Source organism: Megalobrama amblycephala, linkage group LG21 (genome assembly GCF_018812025.1).
Source record: "Megalobrama amblycephala isolate DHTTF-2021 linkage group LG21, ASM1881202v1, whole genome shotgun sequence".
In the NCBI taxonomy this organism is placed as follows: domain Eukaryota; kingdom Metazoa; phylum Chordata; class Actinopteri; order Cypriniformes; family Xenocyprididae; genus Megalobrama; species Megalobrama amblycephala.
In genome coordinates, this window is record NC_063064.1 from 1,845,681 (window position 1) to 1,864,821 (window position 19,141).

At 42.8% G+C, this 19,141-nt stretch overlaps 1 protein-coding gene across 4 annotated transcripts in view; it reads right to left on the reverse strand.

The window, feature by feature from the left end:
• The window catches only part of LOC125256142 (NLR family CARD domain-containing protein 3-like), a 96,977-nt gene extending 78,878 nt beyond the window's left edge, over positions 1-18,099 (reverse strand). For 2 of the 4 annotated variants that reach the window (XM_048171825.1, XM_048171826.1), the window contains exons 1-8: positions 17,932-18,099; positions 17,621-17,705; positions 17,324-17,437; positions 16,986-17,099; positions 16,704-16,817; positions 14,821-16,608; positions 8,581-8,754; positions 7,365-7,538 (exon numbers count right to left, since the gene is read on the reverse strand). In XM_048171825.1, coding sequence (XP_048027782.1) covers positions 7,365-7,538; positions 8,581-8,754; positions 14,821-16,608; positions 16,704-16,817; positions 16,986-17,099; positions 17,324-17,437; positions 17,621-17,670 — 2,528 coding nt within the window. In that variant the 5' untranslated portion in view covers positions 17,671-17,705; positions 17,932-18,099. The remainder of the gene's footprint in view (positions 1-7,364; positions 7,539-8,580; positions 8,755-14,820; positions 16,609-16,703; positions 16,818-16,985; positions 17,100-17,323; positions 17,438-17,620; positions 17,706-17,931) is intronic. The other 2 variants (XM_048171828.1, XM_048171824.1) reach the window with 2 other exon arrangements.
• Positions 18,100-19,141: the final 1,042 nt, after the last annotated feature.

Genomic DNA, 19,141 nt, shown 5'->3' on the forward strand with positions numbered 1-19,141 from the left:
AGACGGCAAAAAAAACCTTTAACAAATAAATAAATATTGTCTGATTACCTATGGCAATGGTTTTCACACTTACAAATGATTGAATAGAGTAATATATATATATATATATATATATATATATATATATAAGCGTATTTGGTGTGTTGTCCAAGGGGATCGATGGCTCCGAGCTTGGAATTTAGCCCAAATTTCTCCCCATATCCCCCGCCGAGAGTGAGGAGCGGGGTGACGGAGGATGCAGAAAACTGTCGAAGTAACTATTGGCGAGTCAGCTCTCGTCTGTGTATATATTCCTCCTCTCGAGCTGATTAGAAAGACGTTTGAATGTGTTCCTCCCAAATTTTGTTTATAAAACATAATTTGTCGCTTGAATTCTGCATTCTTTTGAGATACAGACATCCAAGAGGTGGACAATTAACTGTATATACTAGTTTAATTAGTGACACTAAGCCTACATTTTAAAACCTTTATGGCAACAATATGGCAACATTTTATTTTAACTATGGCAACATTTTTATTAAAAAATATTTATTTGAATAGGGCATCATTTGTATTTTAAAACCTTTATTTTAATATGGAAACATGACACCTCATTCTACAATATTTCTATGATTAAATTGCTGACTCCTCCCCCATCAGCCAATCACTGTGTGGATACTCCATAGCAACAAGGTCAACCCCGCTCTTACTCTTAGCTTAAGACTTCAGTCGATTCCTTAGTAAAAGTTTGTCTCAGCAGCTTTGTGAATAGGTTTTAAGAGAAAACTCTTAGCTAAGAACTTTTACTGCTATTTAGCAGAACTCTTAGTGGTAAGATACAATTTTAACAGTTTAACCAACTGATATGCTTTTCATCCTAGCCAATAGAGGGTGAAAGGGAGTTTTTCCCTAAAGATTTGCCCTATATTAAGGCAAAGAAGGAGTTATTAGGGTGTGTTAGCAGAAGCAGGGAGCTAGCTTTAGCTCTTGTCTTGCCATGTCTGCAAAATGCCCTATTTTGATGAACAAGACTGTTCATTACACTCAATGTAAGTGCTTTTGTTATCCTTATGTTGGCAGTGGGCTGGCTAAGTCCTTTATTATGAGTTATATTTTATTAGATTTCATCCTTTGTTGTTTGTTGTATTTGAAACAGAGGGTTCTCTGGGTGCATGAGAGAAGATATTCCATGGATTATAAAGGGATTTACTGTATAACGTATAACCCTGTATAACCCTTACTAATGTAACCTCGGTTCCCTGAGATATGGAACGAGTACTGCGTATGGGGGAAAGTCTCCCTTTTTCCCCGCTACTGAATTTTCAGTAGCGGGGAACCTTTTCAATAACGCAGTGTAACTGCACCATCATTGGTTCACTCATAGACAAGTTGTTGAACCAATGGCGGCGCGGCTCAGCTGCGTGGCCTATGGGAGAGAGCGCGCGAACATTCCCGCCAAAAGGGGCGGGGTAATGTGCTATATAAGTGAGCATTTCGCCATAGGCCATCAGGCCATATCGACTGAAGCGACGACCTAAGCTGCAGCCTCGTGGCACGGCAAGTAACGCAGTACTCATTCCATATCTCAGGGAACCGAGTACGTTCCCTTTTGATATTTCACTCGTACTGCGTATGGGGGAATGAATTCAACCGCGCCGTGCCACGGCTGGGGAACGACAGAACTTGACCGGGCGCCATAAGGGGGGCCAAGGACAAGTGAAGGCCGAAGCCATCGTTACCCTGTTACACTACGGAGGAGAGAACTCCTGGGTTTGTGTTTGTGCAAAATGCGAAACACCTAAGGGCCGCGAATTTACACTGAAAGGACCCGAGCATGTAAGGTCGGAACGTCCAACTGGTAGAATCTGACAAAGGTGGACGGCGAAGACCAGCCGGCCGCTTCACAAATGTCTTTGATTGAGACCACGATGAAGCCATGCCTCTAGTGGAATGGGCTCTAACTCCGATGGGGCAAGTTGCGCCCACAGAGGAGTATGAAAGAGCTATAGCGTCAACGATCCATCGTGATAGATGCTGTTTTGAGACCGGGGACCCTTTGGTGCGGCCACCAAAACAAACGAATAGCTGATCAGACTGCCGGAAAGGCTGTGATCGCTCGATGTAGACGCGTAAAGCCCTAACGGGGCATAAAGATTCCAGCTCTAGCTTGTCCGATGAACAGGGAAGCACAGAGAGTGAAATCACTTGTGTTCTGAATGGCGTTGAGAGCACTTTGGGAACGTAGCCAACCTTTGGTTTCAGAACGACCATGGAGTCGTTTGGACCAAACTCAAGGCATGCAGGGCTCACAAAGAGTGCCTGCAAATCGCCAACACGCTTTACTGATGCCAAAGCAAGTAGTAAGGCAATTTTGAGCGTTAAGGTGGCTCCCGTCGAGGATCCACAGATGCAGAGCCCAAAGCTCCGGCTGCGGGTGCCAGATTGTTCTGTTCGCCTGAGAGAGGAGGTCCCGTCTCAGGGGGATTGGCCATGGGGCTTTTGTGGAAAGCCGGAACAGCTCAGAGGTCCTAATCTGGCTCCTCCAGAGTGGGGCCACTAACAGAACTCTGTGCTCATCCTCTTTGATTCGCCTGATAACCTGAGGGATCAGGGCGATCGGAGGAAAGGCATAAAGAAGGGTATTGGGCCAGGTGTGGGCCAATGCATCGTCCTCCTTCGAATAATACGTTGGGCAATGAGAGTTGTCTTCTGAGGCGAAGAGGTCCACCTCCGCTCTCCCGAAGAACTCCCATATAGTGAGAACCGTCTGGGGGTGGAGCATCCACCCATCTGAGGGGACGTTGTTCCGAGACAGCATATCTGCTCCCAGATTGTTCTTCCCGGGTATATGAGTCGCTCTGAGCGACCGAACCCTTGGGGATGCCCATTCCAGAAGGCGTTTCGCCAGAGCGCATAAGTGGCTGGACGAAAGACCACCCTGGCAATTTATATAGGAGACCACTGTCATACTGTCCGACTGGACTAAGACGTGGCGATCCGTCAGATAAGCCTGGAAGGCATGGAGGGCTCGTGTCACTGCCAGCATTTCGAGGCAGTTGATGTGTAGGTGGCTTTCCTCATGTGTCCACGAGCCGGAGACCGGACTGCCCTCCCACAGAGCGCCCCAACCCGAGTTGGACGCATCTGTCGAAAGTACTGTTCTTCGTGACACCGCCTGAAGGGGTACTCCAAGAGTGAACCAAGTGGGGTTCATCCAGGGTTTCAGGGCTGCCAGACAGGCCTGATTGACCTTGAGACGCAGGCGACCGTGACGCCAAGCGTAGGGAGGGACCCGAACCTTCAACCAATACTGCAGAGGCCGCATGTGGAGTAGGCCAAGCTGGAGAACTGGGGAGGCGGAAGCCATGAGCCCTAACAACCTCTGGAACAGCTTCAGAGGGAGGTAGGCTTTGTTCTTGACGGAGGCCGCGAGCTGCTGAATGGCCAGAGCGCGTTCTGGCGAGACTACTGCCGTCATACGGACAGAGTCGAAGACTGCGCCCAGGAACGAGATACGTTGAGTGGGAAGCAGTGAGCTCTTGGCTGGGTTGACCCTGAGACCCAGGCACTGTAGGTGGCTGAGAAGCACGGATCTGTAGTGCACTAGTTCTGTGCGCGAGCTGGCTAGGATGAGCCAGTCGTCGAGGTAGTTCAAAACGTGTATTCCCATCTGTCTCAGAGGGGAAAGAGCCGCGTTCATGCACTTCGTAAAAGTGCGAGGAGCCAGGGAGAGCCCGAAGGGGAGGACCGTATATTGGTAAGCCACACCCTCGAATGCGAATCTCAAGAATCGTCTGTGATGGGGGGCTATCTGGATGTGAAAGTAAGCGTCCTTCAGATCCAGTGAACAGAACCAGTCCTCATGGCAAATCTGCGTGAGGATCTGCTTCAGCGTCAGGACTTTGAACTTTCGCTTCATGAGGGAAAGGTTCAGCAACCTGAGGTCCAGAATGGGTCTGAGACCGCTATCTTTCTTCGGCACCAAGAAGTAGCGGCTGTAGAAGCCCGACTCGCTCTCTGGGAAGGGGACTATTTCTATAACCCCTTTTCTCAACAGAGTTAAAACCTCGGTTCGGAGGACATGTGCGTCCTCCGCTTGTACCGAAGTCTGAGTAACCCCGCCAATCGCGGAGGTCTTCTGGCAAATTGGAGCGAGTAGTCCTGGCTTATGACCTTCAGAATCCAGTCTGACACACCGGGGATGGCTTTCCAAGCCTCGGCCCGGGTGGCGAGAGGGAGAATAATATCGGATGACGGCCCGCTTAGGGGGGGTCTTCCAGCATAATGAACATGTTAGTTCCACCGAGCACGAGTGAGCATTGAGCTCGCTTTCAGTGAGCGCATACGTCCTCATGAACGTGGCTTGCAGGGGCAGGTCCGGCAAGCGACACGCAGAGAGACTGAAATAAATATGCTACATCGACTGATATACTGAATATATATAAAACATAGTTCTTACCTGAGATGGGTGAGAGTGTCGTTATATTTCTCAAAGAACGCGGTTTGCAGGGCAGAACCGGCAAGCACCTCACTGAGAAATTCAGCAAAAACTCTGCAGAAAAACACTGTAATAACTGAAATATATATATAACATATGTCTCACCCGAGACAGGGGGAGAGCGACATGTTACATTTCTCATTGAATGCGGCTTGCGGGGCGGAACCGGCAAGCAACGTTTAGAGAAACTCAGCACAAACAGCAGAATCAGCTCCATTAATAGAGTATAAAAATATGCTTCTCGCCCGAGTCGGGGGAGAACGTCACGTCATATTTCTCAGTCGACGCGGCATGCTGGGCGGAACCGGCGAGCGACGCGCATTGAGAAGGAAAAATATACTCACACAGATAGAAAATGTATCATGAGACTCGCCTAAGTCAGGGGAGAGCAACATTTCAAATTCAGCTGAGAGATTCAGATAACTTTTGCAAAAAATCTGCTGTATAAACTGAATGAATATAACATGGGTGTCACTCAAGAAGAGGGAGAACAACATGTTATATTTCTTAATAAACGCGGCTCGTGGGCAGAACCGACAAACAACGCGTAGAGAAGCAGAATATGCTCCATTAAATTAAGCATATAACATGTTTCTCACTCAAGCTAGGGAAGAAGTCATGTCATATTTTGAACTAACGCGGCTCGCGGGGGAGGGACCGGCGAGCGACGCGCATTGAGATAAGGAGAAATACACTCAGATAGAAAATGTATCATGAGTCTCGCCTAAATCAGGTGAGAACATCACGTCAAATTCAGCTGAGAGTGAGAGCTCGCTCTCGCGCTCCCGAGTGAGAGCACGCATCCTCAACGAATGCGGTTTGCGGGGGAGGACCCGGCAAATGACGTGTCCGGAGAGACGTCGTTTGAAGCAAACGCCAGCGAGAAGGTAGAAAAATAAGCTCTGTACTCATCTGACGGAAGACGGCAGGGGATGAGCTGAATGCTCTCAGATGCTGGAGGCGGCACGAGGGCGGCGCGATGAACAGCTGCTAGGGAGTGAAGATTCGCGGAGCGAGGCTCTGCATGTGCCACAACTGTGGCGCGCCATTGAGGCAACGCCGCCGCCGTGAAAACGGCGATTGTAGCTCTTTTAGAGCGGTTAGAACTGCTAGAAAGCGGCGTTAAGCCGCGGGAAATGCTCTTTAAACGGCGCCGGATGGCAGATGCTCTCTGTTGGGAGGGGGCGAGGCACGCGGGTGCTGGGCCGACGTGAGCTCGCCCATCTCCTTCGTGCAGAGGCTCTGCACGTACCACAGGAGTGGTGTGGCATTTAGAAATGCCGTGCGCCGTGAAAACCGCTGGAAAGATGCTCTGGAGGCGGCTGATACAACCGCGGGAGGACGCTCAGAAGGGCGCGGCGGATGGCGGCAGGAGACCCGCTGAGAAGCGGCCGTTAGCAGGAAGCGGATGGCGCGAAGGCGGCAGTCAGCGAGGGCGAGGGCGCGGGCGCTGTGAGGATCCGGCGAGTCGGCTGGGTCCGCTGCAGGGCCTCTTCGAAGGCGGCAGAGCGTCTTCTCAGGCGGCGAGCTTCTTTCCCGGCGAGCAGGCTTCGGCGAGGATCAGCGAAGAGAAGTACAGTCGTCGCTGAAGGAGAAAGGACTGATGGCCTATGGCGAAACGCTCGCTTATATAGCACATTACCCCGCCCCTTTTGGCGGGAATGTTCGTGCCCTCTCTCCCATAGGCCGCGCAGCTGAGCCGCGCCGCCATTGGTTCAACAACTTGTCTATGAGTGAACCAATGACGGTGCAGTTACACTGCGTTATTGAAAAGGCTTCAGTAGCGGGGAAAAAGGGAGACTTTTCCCCCATACGCAGTACGAGTGAAATATCGAAAGGGAACCTGACAGTTTGGACTGTCTTTAATGCTGGGATTTATGCTCTCTTTGGACTATTGTGGAATTTGAATACAGACACTACAAAGCAAGGTCCCAAGGTCTGGGACACTGACCTTTCAAAGGGAAAGAGACTAAGAGACTGTTGTGGGGTATATGTAAAATATGATGTATGCCACATGTTTTTCTGTTTAAGAATTTGTTGTTTTCATTTCTTTAATTTGATGTTTCTTCTTAATTATGCTAAGAATATAACTTGTTTGTTTACCCTCTCTCGTTGTATCTGTCTCCTTACTGAATACATTGGTAAGCGTTACAAAATGTTTTGTGAATATGGCCCCTGGTTTCTATGTTCGTGGTTTGTGATATCGGCCTGTTTCCTGGTTTTCTCGTTCCTGTCTCGTCCTCTGGATTTATTTGTTTGTATGGACTGATTTACTGTGCTCTGACCTCAGCCTGTTTAATTGACTGCGACTTTGGATTGTGCTACAAATAAAACTGCATTTGGATCTTCTATTGTTGTCACTCAGTGCTTGCAACAACTAACACCAGCAAATCATAACAGGTAAAATCATGGAAAATTTGGTCATTTTCATCCTGTTTTTTGTTAGATTATTTGCTTAGTCAGTTTCTTTGTGGGTTTTGGTAGTTTTATTGTAGGCTGTAAGGACCTTTTAATATAACTTTTTAATATTTTTGCAAAGTGATAATGAATTGTAAAAGTGGTCAAGACCTGCTTAGAACAACTTTAGCTGTGCGTTTACTGGAAGATAATTCCACACAAACATGTTTGCCGTCATAATGATGATAGTAGCGCACACAAAAGTAGTAGCTGTTTCGCGCTCTGGCACGGTTAGCGCACACTGCATACAAACTGTGTTTGAGCCCAACTGGACCGTGCTGTGGCCCTCCTCTTCCAAGCAGGCCAGGGATGGCTAAACGAACTATGCACAGGCACGGAACGGAGCAATGACATTTGTCAAATTAACCAGGCTTTGAGGGTCAAACACGCTTGTGCACGGTTCATACAAAACACCTCCAGCTCGACATACTTGAGTTTGTCCATTCTGTAGTTTGGATGGTTGAGTTTATCAGAGAGCAGCTTGACTCCTGAATCTCCTGGGTGATTGTAGCTCAGATCCAGCTCTCTCAAGTGTGAGGGGTTTGAACTCAGAGCTGAAGACACATAATCACAGCCTTCCTCTGTCACCATACAGCCAGACAGCCTACAAACAAACACAGCAACAGCAAACATGACATTAGTTTGACAATCAGATCAGTCACTATTAGGGCTGAGCGATATATCGCATGCAATTGTCACGTGCATTTCGTCAGTAAAGCCGGTTCCCTGATTACCGCTAAATCGCCATCACCTGCTTTCAAATGGAGCGGCATTTAATAGACAGAGTCGTAGTTCACTGACAAGCTACGCAATATCGCGTTCATTATGGCAGATGAATCGCCTTCGATAATGAACGCGATATTGCGTAGCTTGTCAGTGATCTACGGCTCTGTCTATTAAATGCCGCTTCATTTGAAAGCAGGTGATGGTGATTTAGCGGCAATCAGGGAACCGGCTTTACTGACAAAATGCGCGTGACAATCGCATGCGATATATCGCCCAGCCCTAGTCACTATCACACACTGACCTGTGCAGTTTGCATTTGCAGGTATTTTCTGTATATTCAGTCACAAAATTAACAAAAGTGTGTGGAAATGTACTTGAGTAAAAGTATTAATTTACTTGTATAAATGTAGTCAAGTCAATAGACATATGTATACTTATGTGCATTATAGAAAATGATTTTCAAACATGTATATCTATTTCAGCCATTCAGTAGGCATTATTTATTTTTAACAATTTAAAGGTGCCCTAGAACGTTTTTCACAAGATATAATATGTCTAAGGTGTCCCCTGAATGTGTCTGTGAAGTTTCAGCTCAAAATACCCCATAGATTTTTTTTAAATTATTTTGGGGCATCATTAACTATGCACCGATTCAGGCTGTGGCCCCTTTAAATCTCATGCTCCCTGATTTCCATCATCAAACTGTCCACTCATCTCCCCACCCTAAACAATTTTTAAATCACTTATCAGGTTGGAAAATGCAGACATTATGAAAAATCATTATAAATATATATATATATATAAAAAAACACATTCCATTTTTGTGTTGTCTCTTCATTCTTCATTCATTGAGAGCAGATGTCACATTTGGTGACAAAATTTAATGGTGATTTATTGCGATTTTATGGAAAACCATTCACCTCAGTATCTGCAGTTGACAGTTTGGACTCTTCAGTCCATCAGAAAGAAGCCTCACTCCTGAATCCTGCAGGTCATTGTTACTCAGGTCCAGCTTTCCCAGGAACATGTTTGAGGATTGCAGAGCTGTAGACAAACTCTTGCAGGAATGAGCGGTGAGATTACAGAACTGTAGCCTATGTAGAGTACAAAACAAACAGCGATTTAATGGATTTATTAGGTAGGGTATATAATCTGAAGCACAGATGAATCTTTGACTGCAGTGATGTAGTTGAGGCAATCAAAACCATTAGATATATTCAATGATTACTGAATTTAAGAATTTAAGGCTATAAATCAAAATTAAATGGCTTCATTTAGATTATATGTGTATTATTATAGTGTAAAATGTTTCAATAATTCAACTCTTCATAGAGCATTGGACCAGGACAATTTACCCGCTATTTTATGTAAAGGCAAGGCAAGGCAATTTTATTTGTATAGCACATTTCATACACAATGGTAATTCAAAGTGCTTTACATAAAGAAGAATAATAAAAATAGAACATAAGGAATAGAAATAACAGTAAAAACAGAGAATTTTGCTATCTGGATAGATGAGCTAGGAAGTCTCAGGGAGTTTTTTTGTTGTTGTTGTTGTTGTTGTTGTTGTTGTCCATCAGAGTGGATATAAACGGATCTATCCATCAGAGTAGATCTGAATGGATCTTCCTCACACGACAGGACTGCTACCTGTTAAGGCACTTCAAACTGATACACAAAGTTTCAATCTCCCCTTTTGCCAAGACACCTCAAACTGCACCACACAGCCCTAATCCCCCCTTCCGGAGATATCTTATCTATGCAACACAGTTCAAATTTCCCCTTTGGAAATTTCCCCCTTTGGAAAGTGTCCTGACTGTAATCCAGAGATATCTTAACCATGCACCACAGCTCAAATTTCCCCATGGTTTGTACCAAATTTTAACCTAATCACAAATGCTTTCTTCCTAATTCTCCCAGCTCTTTCAACCAGACAGCAATATTTAAAATGCATTAAAAGTCAGAAAACAAGATGATACGTAAAAGATATAAAATACATTAAAAATGAAATAAAAACAGGAAAAGGAATTTAAAAGAATAAAAAGATAATATGTATAAAATAAAATGCAAACAGTTCGGACATAGCACAGTGCTCAATCAGCAAATGCATAGGTAAAAAGATGTTTTGAGTCTGGATTTGAATGTGGCTACTGTTGGAGCACACCTGATCTGTTCTGGAAGCTGGTTCCAGCTGCGGCTGGCATAACAGCTAAAAGCAGACTCTCCTTGCTTTGAGTGAACCCTTGGTATTTCTAAATGACTTGATCCTGATGATCTGAGTGATCTGTTAGGTTTATATTCTATGAGCATATCTGCAATGTATTGAGGTCCTAGGCCATTGAGTGATTTATAAACAAGTAACAGTACTTTGAAATCAATTCTAAATGCAACTGGAAGCCAGTGCAAGGACCTGAGGAATGGTGTGATGTGTTCATGTTTTCTGGTTCTGCTCAGAATCCTGGCAGCAGCATTCTGTACGAGCTGCAGCTGTCTTATGGTCTTTTTGGGAAGACCAGTGAGGAGCCCATTACAATAATCCACCCTGCTGGTGATGAAAGCATGAACAAGTTTCTCTAAGTCTTGACTGGAGACAAAGCATCTAATTCTTGCAATATTTTTGAGATGATAATATGCTGATTTAGTTACTGTCTTTACATGGCTACTGAAACTCAGGTCTGACTCCAAAATCACACCAATATTCCTGACTTGATTTTTAGTTGTTTGACCCCTAGAGTGAAGGTACGTGTTCACTTTGAGAACTTCATCTTTGTTTCCAAATGCAATGACTTCAGTTTTGTCTTTGTTTAACTGAAGGAAGTTTAGGCACATCCAATTTTTAATTTCATCAATGCATTGGCACAGGGAGTCAATGGGGCTGTAGTCGTTAGGTGATAGGGCTAGGTAAATCTGGGTATCATCTGCATAGCTGTGATATGCAATTTGGTTCTTTCTCATTATTTGGCTCAGTGGCAGCATATATAGGTTGAACAGGAGGGGTGCGAGTATTGAACCTTGAGGGACTCCGCATGTCATGGATGTCCACTCAGACTTATGGTCACCGATACTCACATAATAACCTTTCCCTTCTAAGTATGACCTGAACCATTTAAGGACCATCCCAGAAAGCCCAACCCAGTTTTCCAGCCTGTCAAGAAGAATGTTGTGATCGACAGTGTCAAACGCAGCACTGAGATCGAGAAGAACCAGCACTGATAATTTACCTGAATCTGTGTTTAGGCGAATATCATTTATTATCTTTATGAGTGCTGTCTCTGTGCTGTGATGCGGTGGGAAACCAGATTGAAAGTTGTCAAAATAGAGATTGGTCTGTAGTTGCTCAATATGGTGTTATCCAGATTGCTCTTTTTCAGGAGGGGCTTGACAACTGCGGTTTTCAGGGATTTTGGAAAAGTCCCAGAGAGAAGTGAGGCGTTTACCACTTCTAGGAGATCTGCTTCTAAACAGTTAAACACGCTTTTGAAAAAAGATGTGGGAAGTGTGTCAAGGGCGCAGGTTGATGTTTTAAGGTGCTGTACTGTTTCTTCCAAAATTTTACCATCAATTGCTTCGAAAACAGACATAATAGCTACTTTCTGAGGTTGTGATCTGATCTGTTTTACCCCAGTGCAGCTCAAGGATGTGCTGATCGCCTTTCTGATATTATTAATTTTCTCAGAGAAGAAGGAAGCAAACTCACAGCATTTGCTGTCTGAGAGCATTTCACTGGGGATCTGACTTGGGGGTTTGTTAGTCTCTCTAAAGTAGCAAAAAGATTGCGGGTGTTGTTTAGGTTTCTGTTTATAATATTTGAGAAGAAGGTCTGTCTAGCTTTGCCTAGTTCCACATTGAAAGCATGAAGAATATCTTTATAGATGTGATAATGGATTTCGAGTTTTGTCTTTCGCCACATGCGAAAACCACATTTTCTGCATTGTCTTTTCATATTTTGCACTGCTGTTGAGTTTCTCCACGGTGCTTTTTGTCTGCCACTTTTCTTCCTGACTTTCACAGGAGCAATGTTATCAATAACGTTCTGTACTTTTGAGTTAAAAGAATCAAGGACAAAATCAACAGAGTCTGCAGATATGCTTGGTGTTAAAGATATAGCCTTCATAAACAGTGCACTAGTATTCTCATTTAAGCATCGCTTTTTGAACGAGACAGATCTAGCTTCAACAGTTGGAGAGATCAATATATCAAAGAAAATACAGAAATGATCAGATAGCGCTACATCCTTAATGACAATGGATGAAATGTTTAGACCCTTACTGATAATTAAATCGAGAGTGTGTCCACGATTGTGTGTGGGTCCATGTACATGCTGAGTCAGATCAAAAGTATTCAAAACTGTTAGGATTTCTTTTGACATATTGGATTCTGCATTTTCTATGTGGATGTTAAAGTCCCCAGTAATAGCAAAACAGTCAAACTCAGAGGAAATTGCTGATAACAGTTCTGTAAAGTCTTCCACAAAGGCTGGAGAGTATTTTGGAGGCCTGTAGATAACTATAAGTAGAATGCGAGGAGCACCTTTTAACACAATACCAAAGTATTCGAAAGACAAGTAATCACCAAATGACACTTGCTTGCATTGATAGACATCTTTAAATAGAGCAGCAACACCTCCACCTCTCTTAACAGCTCTGCAGACACTCATAAAAGTAAAGTTAGGAGGGGCTGTTTCATTCAGGATTGTTGAACTGCAACTGTCTTCAAGCCATGTTTCATTTAGAAGCATAAAATCTAGGTTGTTTGTGGTTATTAAGTCATTGACTAGAAGTGATTTATTTTTAAGTGAGCGGATGTTTAAAAGTGCTAACTTAACAGTCTTACTTTCTGTCTCTACAGTAATCTTAGTTTGACGTGTAATAGGCAGCAGATTAAATGGGTTTGCCAAACGATTTGAGAAGGCCTTAGGCTTTCTATCACATAATAAAACAGAAAAAGAGAAAGCAACAGGCACACTGAGTTCCCGCTTGTTCTGTAAACTTTTGATAAAGTCACTGTTATCATAGCGGGGACCCGACACACATCACTGAGAGCTGTTATCGGTTGTTTTTGATTCACCTAGAACAGATGGAGGAGGATGTGGGCCCTGGCGTTGTGGCAGGGGCCGAAGAGCTCTCGCAGGAGGAGGAGGAGGGCGAGCTGGGCCCACAGGCTTTGGTGGTTTCGGGGCTTGACGCTTTTTTGTTGATATCTGGGGGCTCGCAGCAAAAGAGTGGGAGAGTTTGGTTCCAGCATACACCAGTTCCTCCATTTTCTCTGAGAAGCACAGAAGAGGGGATGCTGGAGAGAGGGATAACGTGTCCGGTGAGAGGGGCTGTTGCTCTGGTGTTACCGGAGGCTGTAATATGTTGTCCTGGTTTCCCTGGCTGTTTTCCCGAAAGTTGTCCTTGGGTGCTGAATCTTGGAGCAGTTCTAACACGTCACTGTCTCTCGATGAGCTCTGTGGGCAGGGCTCAGTCAGGATTGTGTCCGTGAGCAGTGGTTGTTGTGGCTGCATGGTGTTATCATTGACCTTGTGGGATGTGTCAACCGCATGTCCATTCAGGTGTTGAAATGAAGTCCTGTGGTCAGTTGTACTCTGTCCAGGTGTGTTTGCGCCATTCAGATTGGCACACACTGCTGAAGGATGATGGAGGGCAATCAATGATCCAGATTACCAAATCTGGATTACCAGTGCTCTAAATGGAACTACATATCATAATGTAGGCTACTAGTTATATAGAGAATAAAGTAGATAAAGCAGATAGAGCAGTTACCATGGGGTTACTTGAAGGTTACTTTAACATCTGACTGATATTTTGTTGTGCACTGCCAACCCTGTGATACTACAGAATGAAATACAACAGTATTGTGATACACTGGACAATTTTCAAAATATGCAGAGTGCAGAAGTTATTAAAGGGTTAGTTCACCCAAAAATGAAAATTCTGTCATTTATTACTTACCCTCATGCCGTTCCACACCTGTAAGACCTTCATTAATCTTCGGAACACAAATTAAGATATTTTAGTTAAAATCCGATGGCTCCATGAGGCCTGCATAGGGAGCAATGACAATTCCTCTGTCACGATCCATAAAGGTACTAAAAACATATTTAAATCAGTTCATGTGAGTACAGTGGTTCAATATTAATATTATAAAGCGACAAGAATATTTTTGGTGCGCCAAAAAAATAAAATAAATAACGACTTATATAGTGACGGACGATTTCAAAACACTGCTTCAGGAAGCTTCGGAGTATTATGAATCAGTGTGAGGAATCATGATTAGGATCGCCAAAACTGCTGAATTCACGTGACTTTGGCGCTCCGAACAGCAGATTCGACATGCTGATTCATAACGCTCTGATGCTTCCTGAAGCAGTGTTTTGAAATCGGCCATCACTATATATGTCGTTATTTCGGGGGGTTTTTTAGGTGCACCAAAAATATTCTCGTTGCTTTATAATATTACTATTGAACCATTCTACTCACATGAACTGATTTAGATGTGTTTTTAGTACATTAATGGATCTTGAGAGAGGAAATTTCTTCTTGTTTCGAAGAAGAACGAAGGTCTTACAGGCATGGGGGTAAATAATAAAAGACAGAATTTTCATTTTTGGGTGAACTAACCCCTTTAACTACTGTATTAGTTAGACACACGGACATCAACAAACAGGACATGAAACTCATCAGTGGTAACAATCAATTAAAAGCTTCATGCTGCAGTGGATATTGGGTAACAGCATAGTACAAAACTCATTCATGGCTCCCAGAATGCAATGCATCAATACGTTATGAAGCTGAATTGTCTTATTATTTTTTGCTGTAATTTTTGCTGTCATTTTTCTTCTGACTTTTTAGCAGCTTGTTTTGTGATGTTGAGTTGATCTGTTTATCTGAATATTTTGTTGATTGTCACCATTGCTGTGGTTTGTATGATGAGAATTCATATCTAAATGTGTAATGTTTAAAAAAAAATATTTGTAAAAATGACTTACCTTGCTTCATGTTTAATACATCACACTAATATTTTTATCACAATAACTGCATTTAACAGATTTTCACATTTAATACCACTACCACTTTTCTATTTGCTTTATCATCAAACAACAAAACAGAATGTGCTAAATTCATAAATGTTTATGTTTTGTTGTCAGTGTTACTTACTGAGCTGATCTGGATTCTTTAACCACAGGCAGCAGCTTCTGAAGAACTTCATCTGCTGTATGTTGTTTTCCAATAAACTGTTTTAGATTAAAAACTTCCATCTTCTGCTCTGATGTCAGCAACACATAAATCATAGCTGACCACTGTGAGCAGGAGAGTTTGGTTTCTCCTATTTCTCCAGATCTCAGATAATCTTGGATCTCCTCCATCAGTGAATCATCACCCAGTTCTTTCAGACAGTGGAACAGCTTGATGGATCTCTCTGGAGAGCGAATCTCCCTAATCTTCTGTTTGATGAACTGAACTGTTTCCTCTTTGTTGTATGAGCAGATTCCTGTCTGTGTCAGTAGTTCTCGTAAGAGAATCTGATTGGACTCCAATGAGAGACCCAGAAGGAAACGCAGGAAAAGGTCCAGGTGTCCATTCCTACTCTGTAAAGCCTCTTCCACAGCTCTCTGATGCACCTCAGATAATGAAAGTTTAAACAAGTTTAAAATCTTAGACAACAGACTTTGTTTGGATTTTTCAAACACATTTCTGTTCTTGTTTGTAAAGTAAATGTGTGCATATAGAGCTGCTAGATGTTCCTGAAGGCTCAGATGAACAAAGCAGAAGACTTTCCCCTGATACAAGCCAAACTCCTCTCTGAAGATCTGAGTGCACAATCCTGAGTACACTGATGCTTCTGTCACATCAATGCCACACTCTCTCAGGTCTTTCTCATAGAAGATCAGGTTGCCTTTCATAAGCTGCTGGAAAGCCAGTTTCCCCAGTTTGAGAATCATGTCTTCATCTTTCACTTTCTTCTCATAGTCCTTCTCATGTTTGATGTTGGTCTGAATGATCAGGAAGTGTGTGTACATTTGAGTGAGAGTCTTGGGAATCTCTCTGCTCTCTGCTTCACTCAACATCTTCTCTAGAACAGTGGCTGAGATCCAGCAGAACACTGGGATGTGGCACATGATGTGGAGGCTCCTTGATGACTTCAGGTGTGTGACGATCCTGTCGGCCAGACTCTGATCACTGATTCTCTTCCTGAAGTATTCCTCCTTCTGTGGGTCACTGAAGCCTCGTACCTCTGTCACTCGATGGACACACTCAGAGGGGATGAGATCAGCTGCTGCTGGTCTGGAGGTGATCCAGATGAGAGCAGAGGGAAGCAGATTCCCTGCAATGAGGTTTGTCAGCAGATCGTCCACTGAGGCTGATTCAGATTTATTACAGAGTTTCACTTTGCTCTGAAAATCCAGAGACAGGCGACACTCATCCAGACCATCAAAGATGAACAACACATTATATTCATCACTGGATATTTTCAGTTTTTTTGTTTCAGGGAAAAAGACATGAAGAAGATCTGAAAGACTGAGTGTTTTGTCCTTCATCAAGTTGAGCTCTCTGAAAGGAAGTGGAAATATGAGCTGGACGTCCTGATTCTCTTTCCCTTCAGCCCAGTCCAGGATGAACTTCTGCACAGAGACTGTTTTTCCGATGCCAGCGACTCCCTTTGTCAGCACAGTTCTGATGGGTTTGTCTTGTCCTGGTAAAGGTCTAAAGATGTCATTGCATTTGATCGGTGTGTCCTCTGTTTCTGCTCTCCTGGATTGTGTCTCAATCTGTCTCACCTCATGCTCATTATTGATCTCTCCACTCTCACTCTCTGTGATGTAGAGCTCTGTGTAGATCTCATTCAAGACTGTTGGGTTTCCCTGCTTTGCTGTTCCTTCATTCAGACACTGAAACTTCTTCCTCAGGTTTGATCTCAATGTGTTGAGGCTGTAGGCTTTATGGCTGTAAAATCCACATTATTACATGGGTTAATAAGTACAATGCCTGGTTCTGTATCGTATATTCAAATTCAAATATATGTTATAGAAATGTTTTACCTGAGAACAGATTGTGTTTCTACACTCTTTAAATGTATTGGCTGATCTATAGACGCATCACTCTTTATAGACACACAGCTGGGCTCTGGTTCTGATCTCTTCTGATGAACTGGACTAAAACAGAGGGAGATTAATGTGAATACTTCAAATTATATTATAAAGTAAAGATAAAAATACCCACAAAATAGCACAAGAAAAATGTAATCCCTTGTAGAAAATACATGATAATATATAATGCCATACTATAATCATATTTTATAGAATTTTATAGAAATGTTATACCTGAGGCCAGTCCATGTATCTTCACTCTTAAAAAATATTGGCTGACCCATAGACGCATCACTCTTCATAGACACACAGCTGGGCTCTGGTTCAGATCTCTTCTGATGAATTGGACTGAAACAGAGGAAGACTAATGTGAATACTTCAAATTACTGTTTTCAACAACTCAATTATATATTTATCATTAAAGAAATCACTTTAAAGTGTGTGTGTGTTACATTAAAAAGTAAAGATAAACATACCCACAAAATAGCACAAGAAATATGTAATCCCTTGTAGAAAATCCATGATAATATAAAATGCCATACTATAATCTTGTTTGTATAGAAATGTTATACCTGAGGCCAGTCCATGTATCTTCACTCTTAAAAAATATTGGCTGACCCATAGACGCATTGCTCTTCATAGACACACAGCTGGGCTCTGGTTCTGATCTCTTCTGATGAACTGGACTAAAACATTACAATCGTATTAAGATAAGAGCTCAAAAAACATATTTTGATAATGAAAAGCACTAAAGGAGGCTTATTGTTTCCTATAACTGTTAAATTTAAAAATAAATATACAATTTTCATTCTGTAGACAGTCATTTCTTGTATTACATTAAATAATATTTAATGTGGTAGTCAAAGTACCTGCATCCTGGAAAATAATCTTCATTTCTGGTTGTTTTTGTGTCATCCATGATGGATCTGAAGAGTTTGATCTCCACCACTGACTCTAAACGGAAGTGACAAACAATCACAAAAACTAAAGTAATCAAACAGACTTTGTAACTCAGCTGAATGGATCTTGAGAGCTGTAGAGATAGATCACGATCACTCAAATACATGAGGTTAGTCACATGTAAACACAAATGCTCTGTAGACCTTTGAAGAATCACAGTCTGCAGAAACGCACAAGAAACATTGTTCGTTCATTTTAGGATGAAAAATATCATACATACCAATTCACAGAAATCCTACAGCTTTTCCATCAAATAGCTACACATAATTCCTGCCTAAACTTTTATAAACGACTCCATTACAGTTTTAAAGATATTCTGTCTGGTAAATGTCTGATCAATTCTGTCTGTTTAAAATGGCGAAACATCAGCTCTGAAGATTTACTTTTACTTTCATTTTTGAGGAGAGTGGCATGTCATGGGTTGCCAGATCCTAAAAAAAATATGTCAAGCACAAAATCAACTCAAAATCTGCCAAAACAAATAAAAACTCAGTTTCAATCTGTGGTTTTACTATGGAATAGGGATACTAACCAGATACTCGTACCAGCATGCTCGTACAGCGACAGGTGTTAAGGATCAAGTCATGTGGGGACATGACTTTAGTATATAAGTTTATAAGTATATAAAGTATATAAGTTTAGTATATAAAGTATATAAGTTTCTTTGTAACGCTTGTGTTTATGCATTTTTTTAATTACTTAATTTATTAATTTGAATAGTAATATTTCTGTGGTTAAAAGGACGTCAAACTTTTTTTATTATTGCTAAAGGAGGGGTTATAAAGCATACAGGACAAGTGATAAGTAATAAGTGAAGTGACATGTGGCCAAGTATGGTGACCCATACTCAGAATTTGTGCTCTGCATTTAACCCATCCAAGTGCACACACACAGCAGTGAACACACACACCGTGAACACACACCCGGAGCAGTGGGCAGTTGGGGGTACGGTGCCTTGAGCAGGAGCAGTGAGCAGTTGGGGGTACGGTGCCTTGCTCAAGGGTCTCACCTCAGTCGTGGTATTGAGGGTGGGGAGAGCGCTGGACATTCACTCCCCTCACCGACAATCCCTGCCGGACCTGAGACTTGAACCCATGACCTTTGGGTTACAAGTCCAACTCTCTATCCATTAGGCTACAAGTCCAACTCTCTATCCATTAGGCTACAAGTCCAACTCTCTATCCATTAGGCTACAAGTCCAACTCCCTATCCATTAGGCCACGACTGCCCCCGTAAATGTTCCTAAAAGTGGTCAAGAGGGATGAACAAGTTATGCATTATAATATCGAATTAGGTACACACAGAGATGATGCAGTGATTTATCCAGAATTTTTATTTAAAGGAATGTTCAACAAACATATGCATAGTTAACAGCTGTTGAAGCAAAATCACAAAAAGCCCTTTTAACAATACAGCATTACATAAAATGC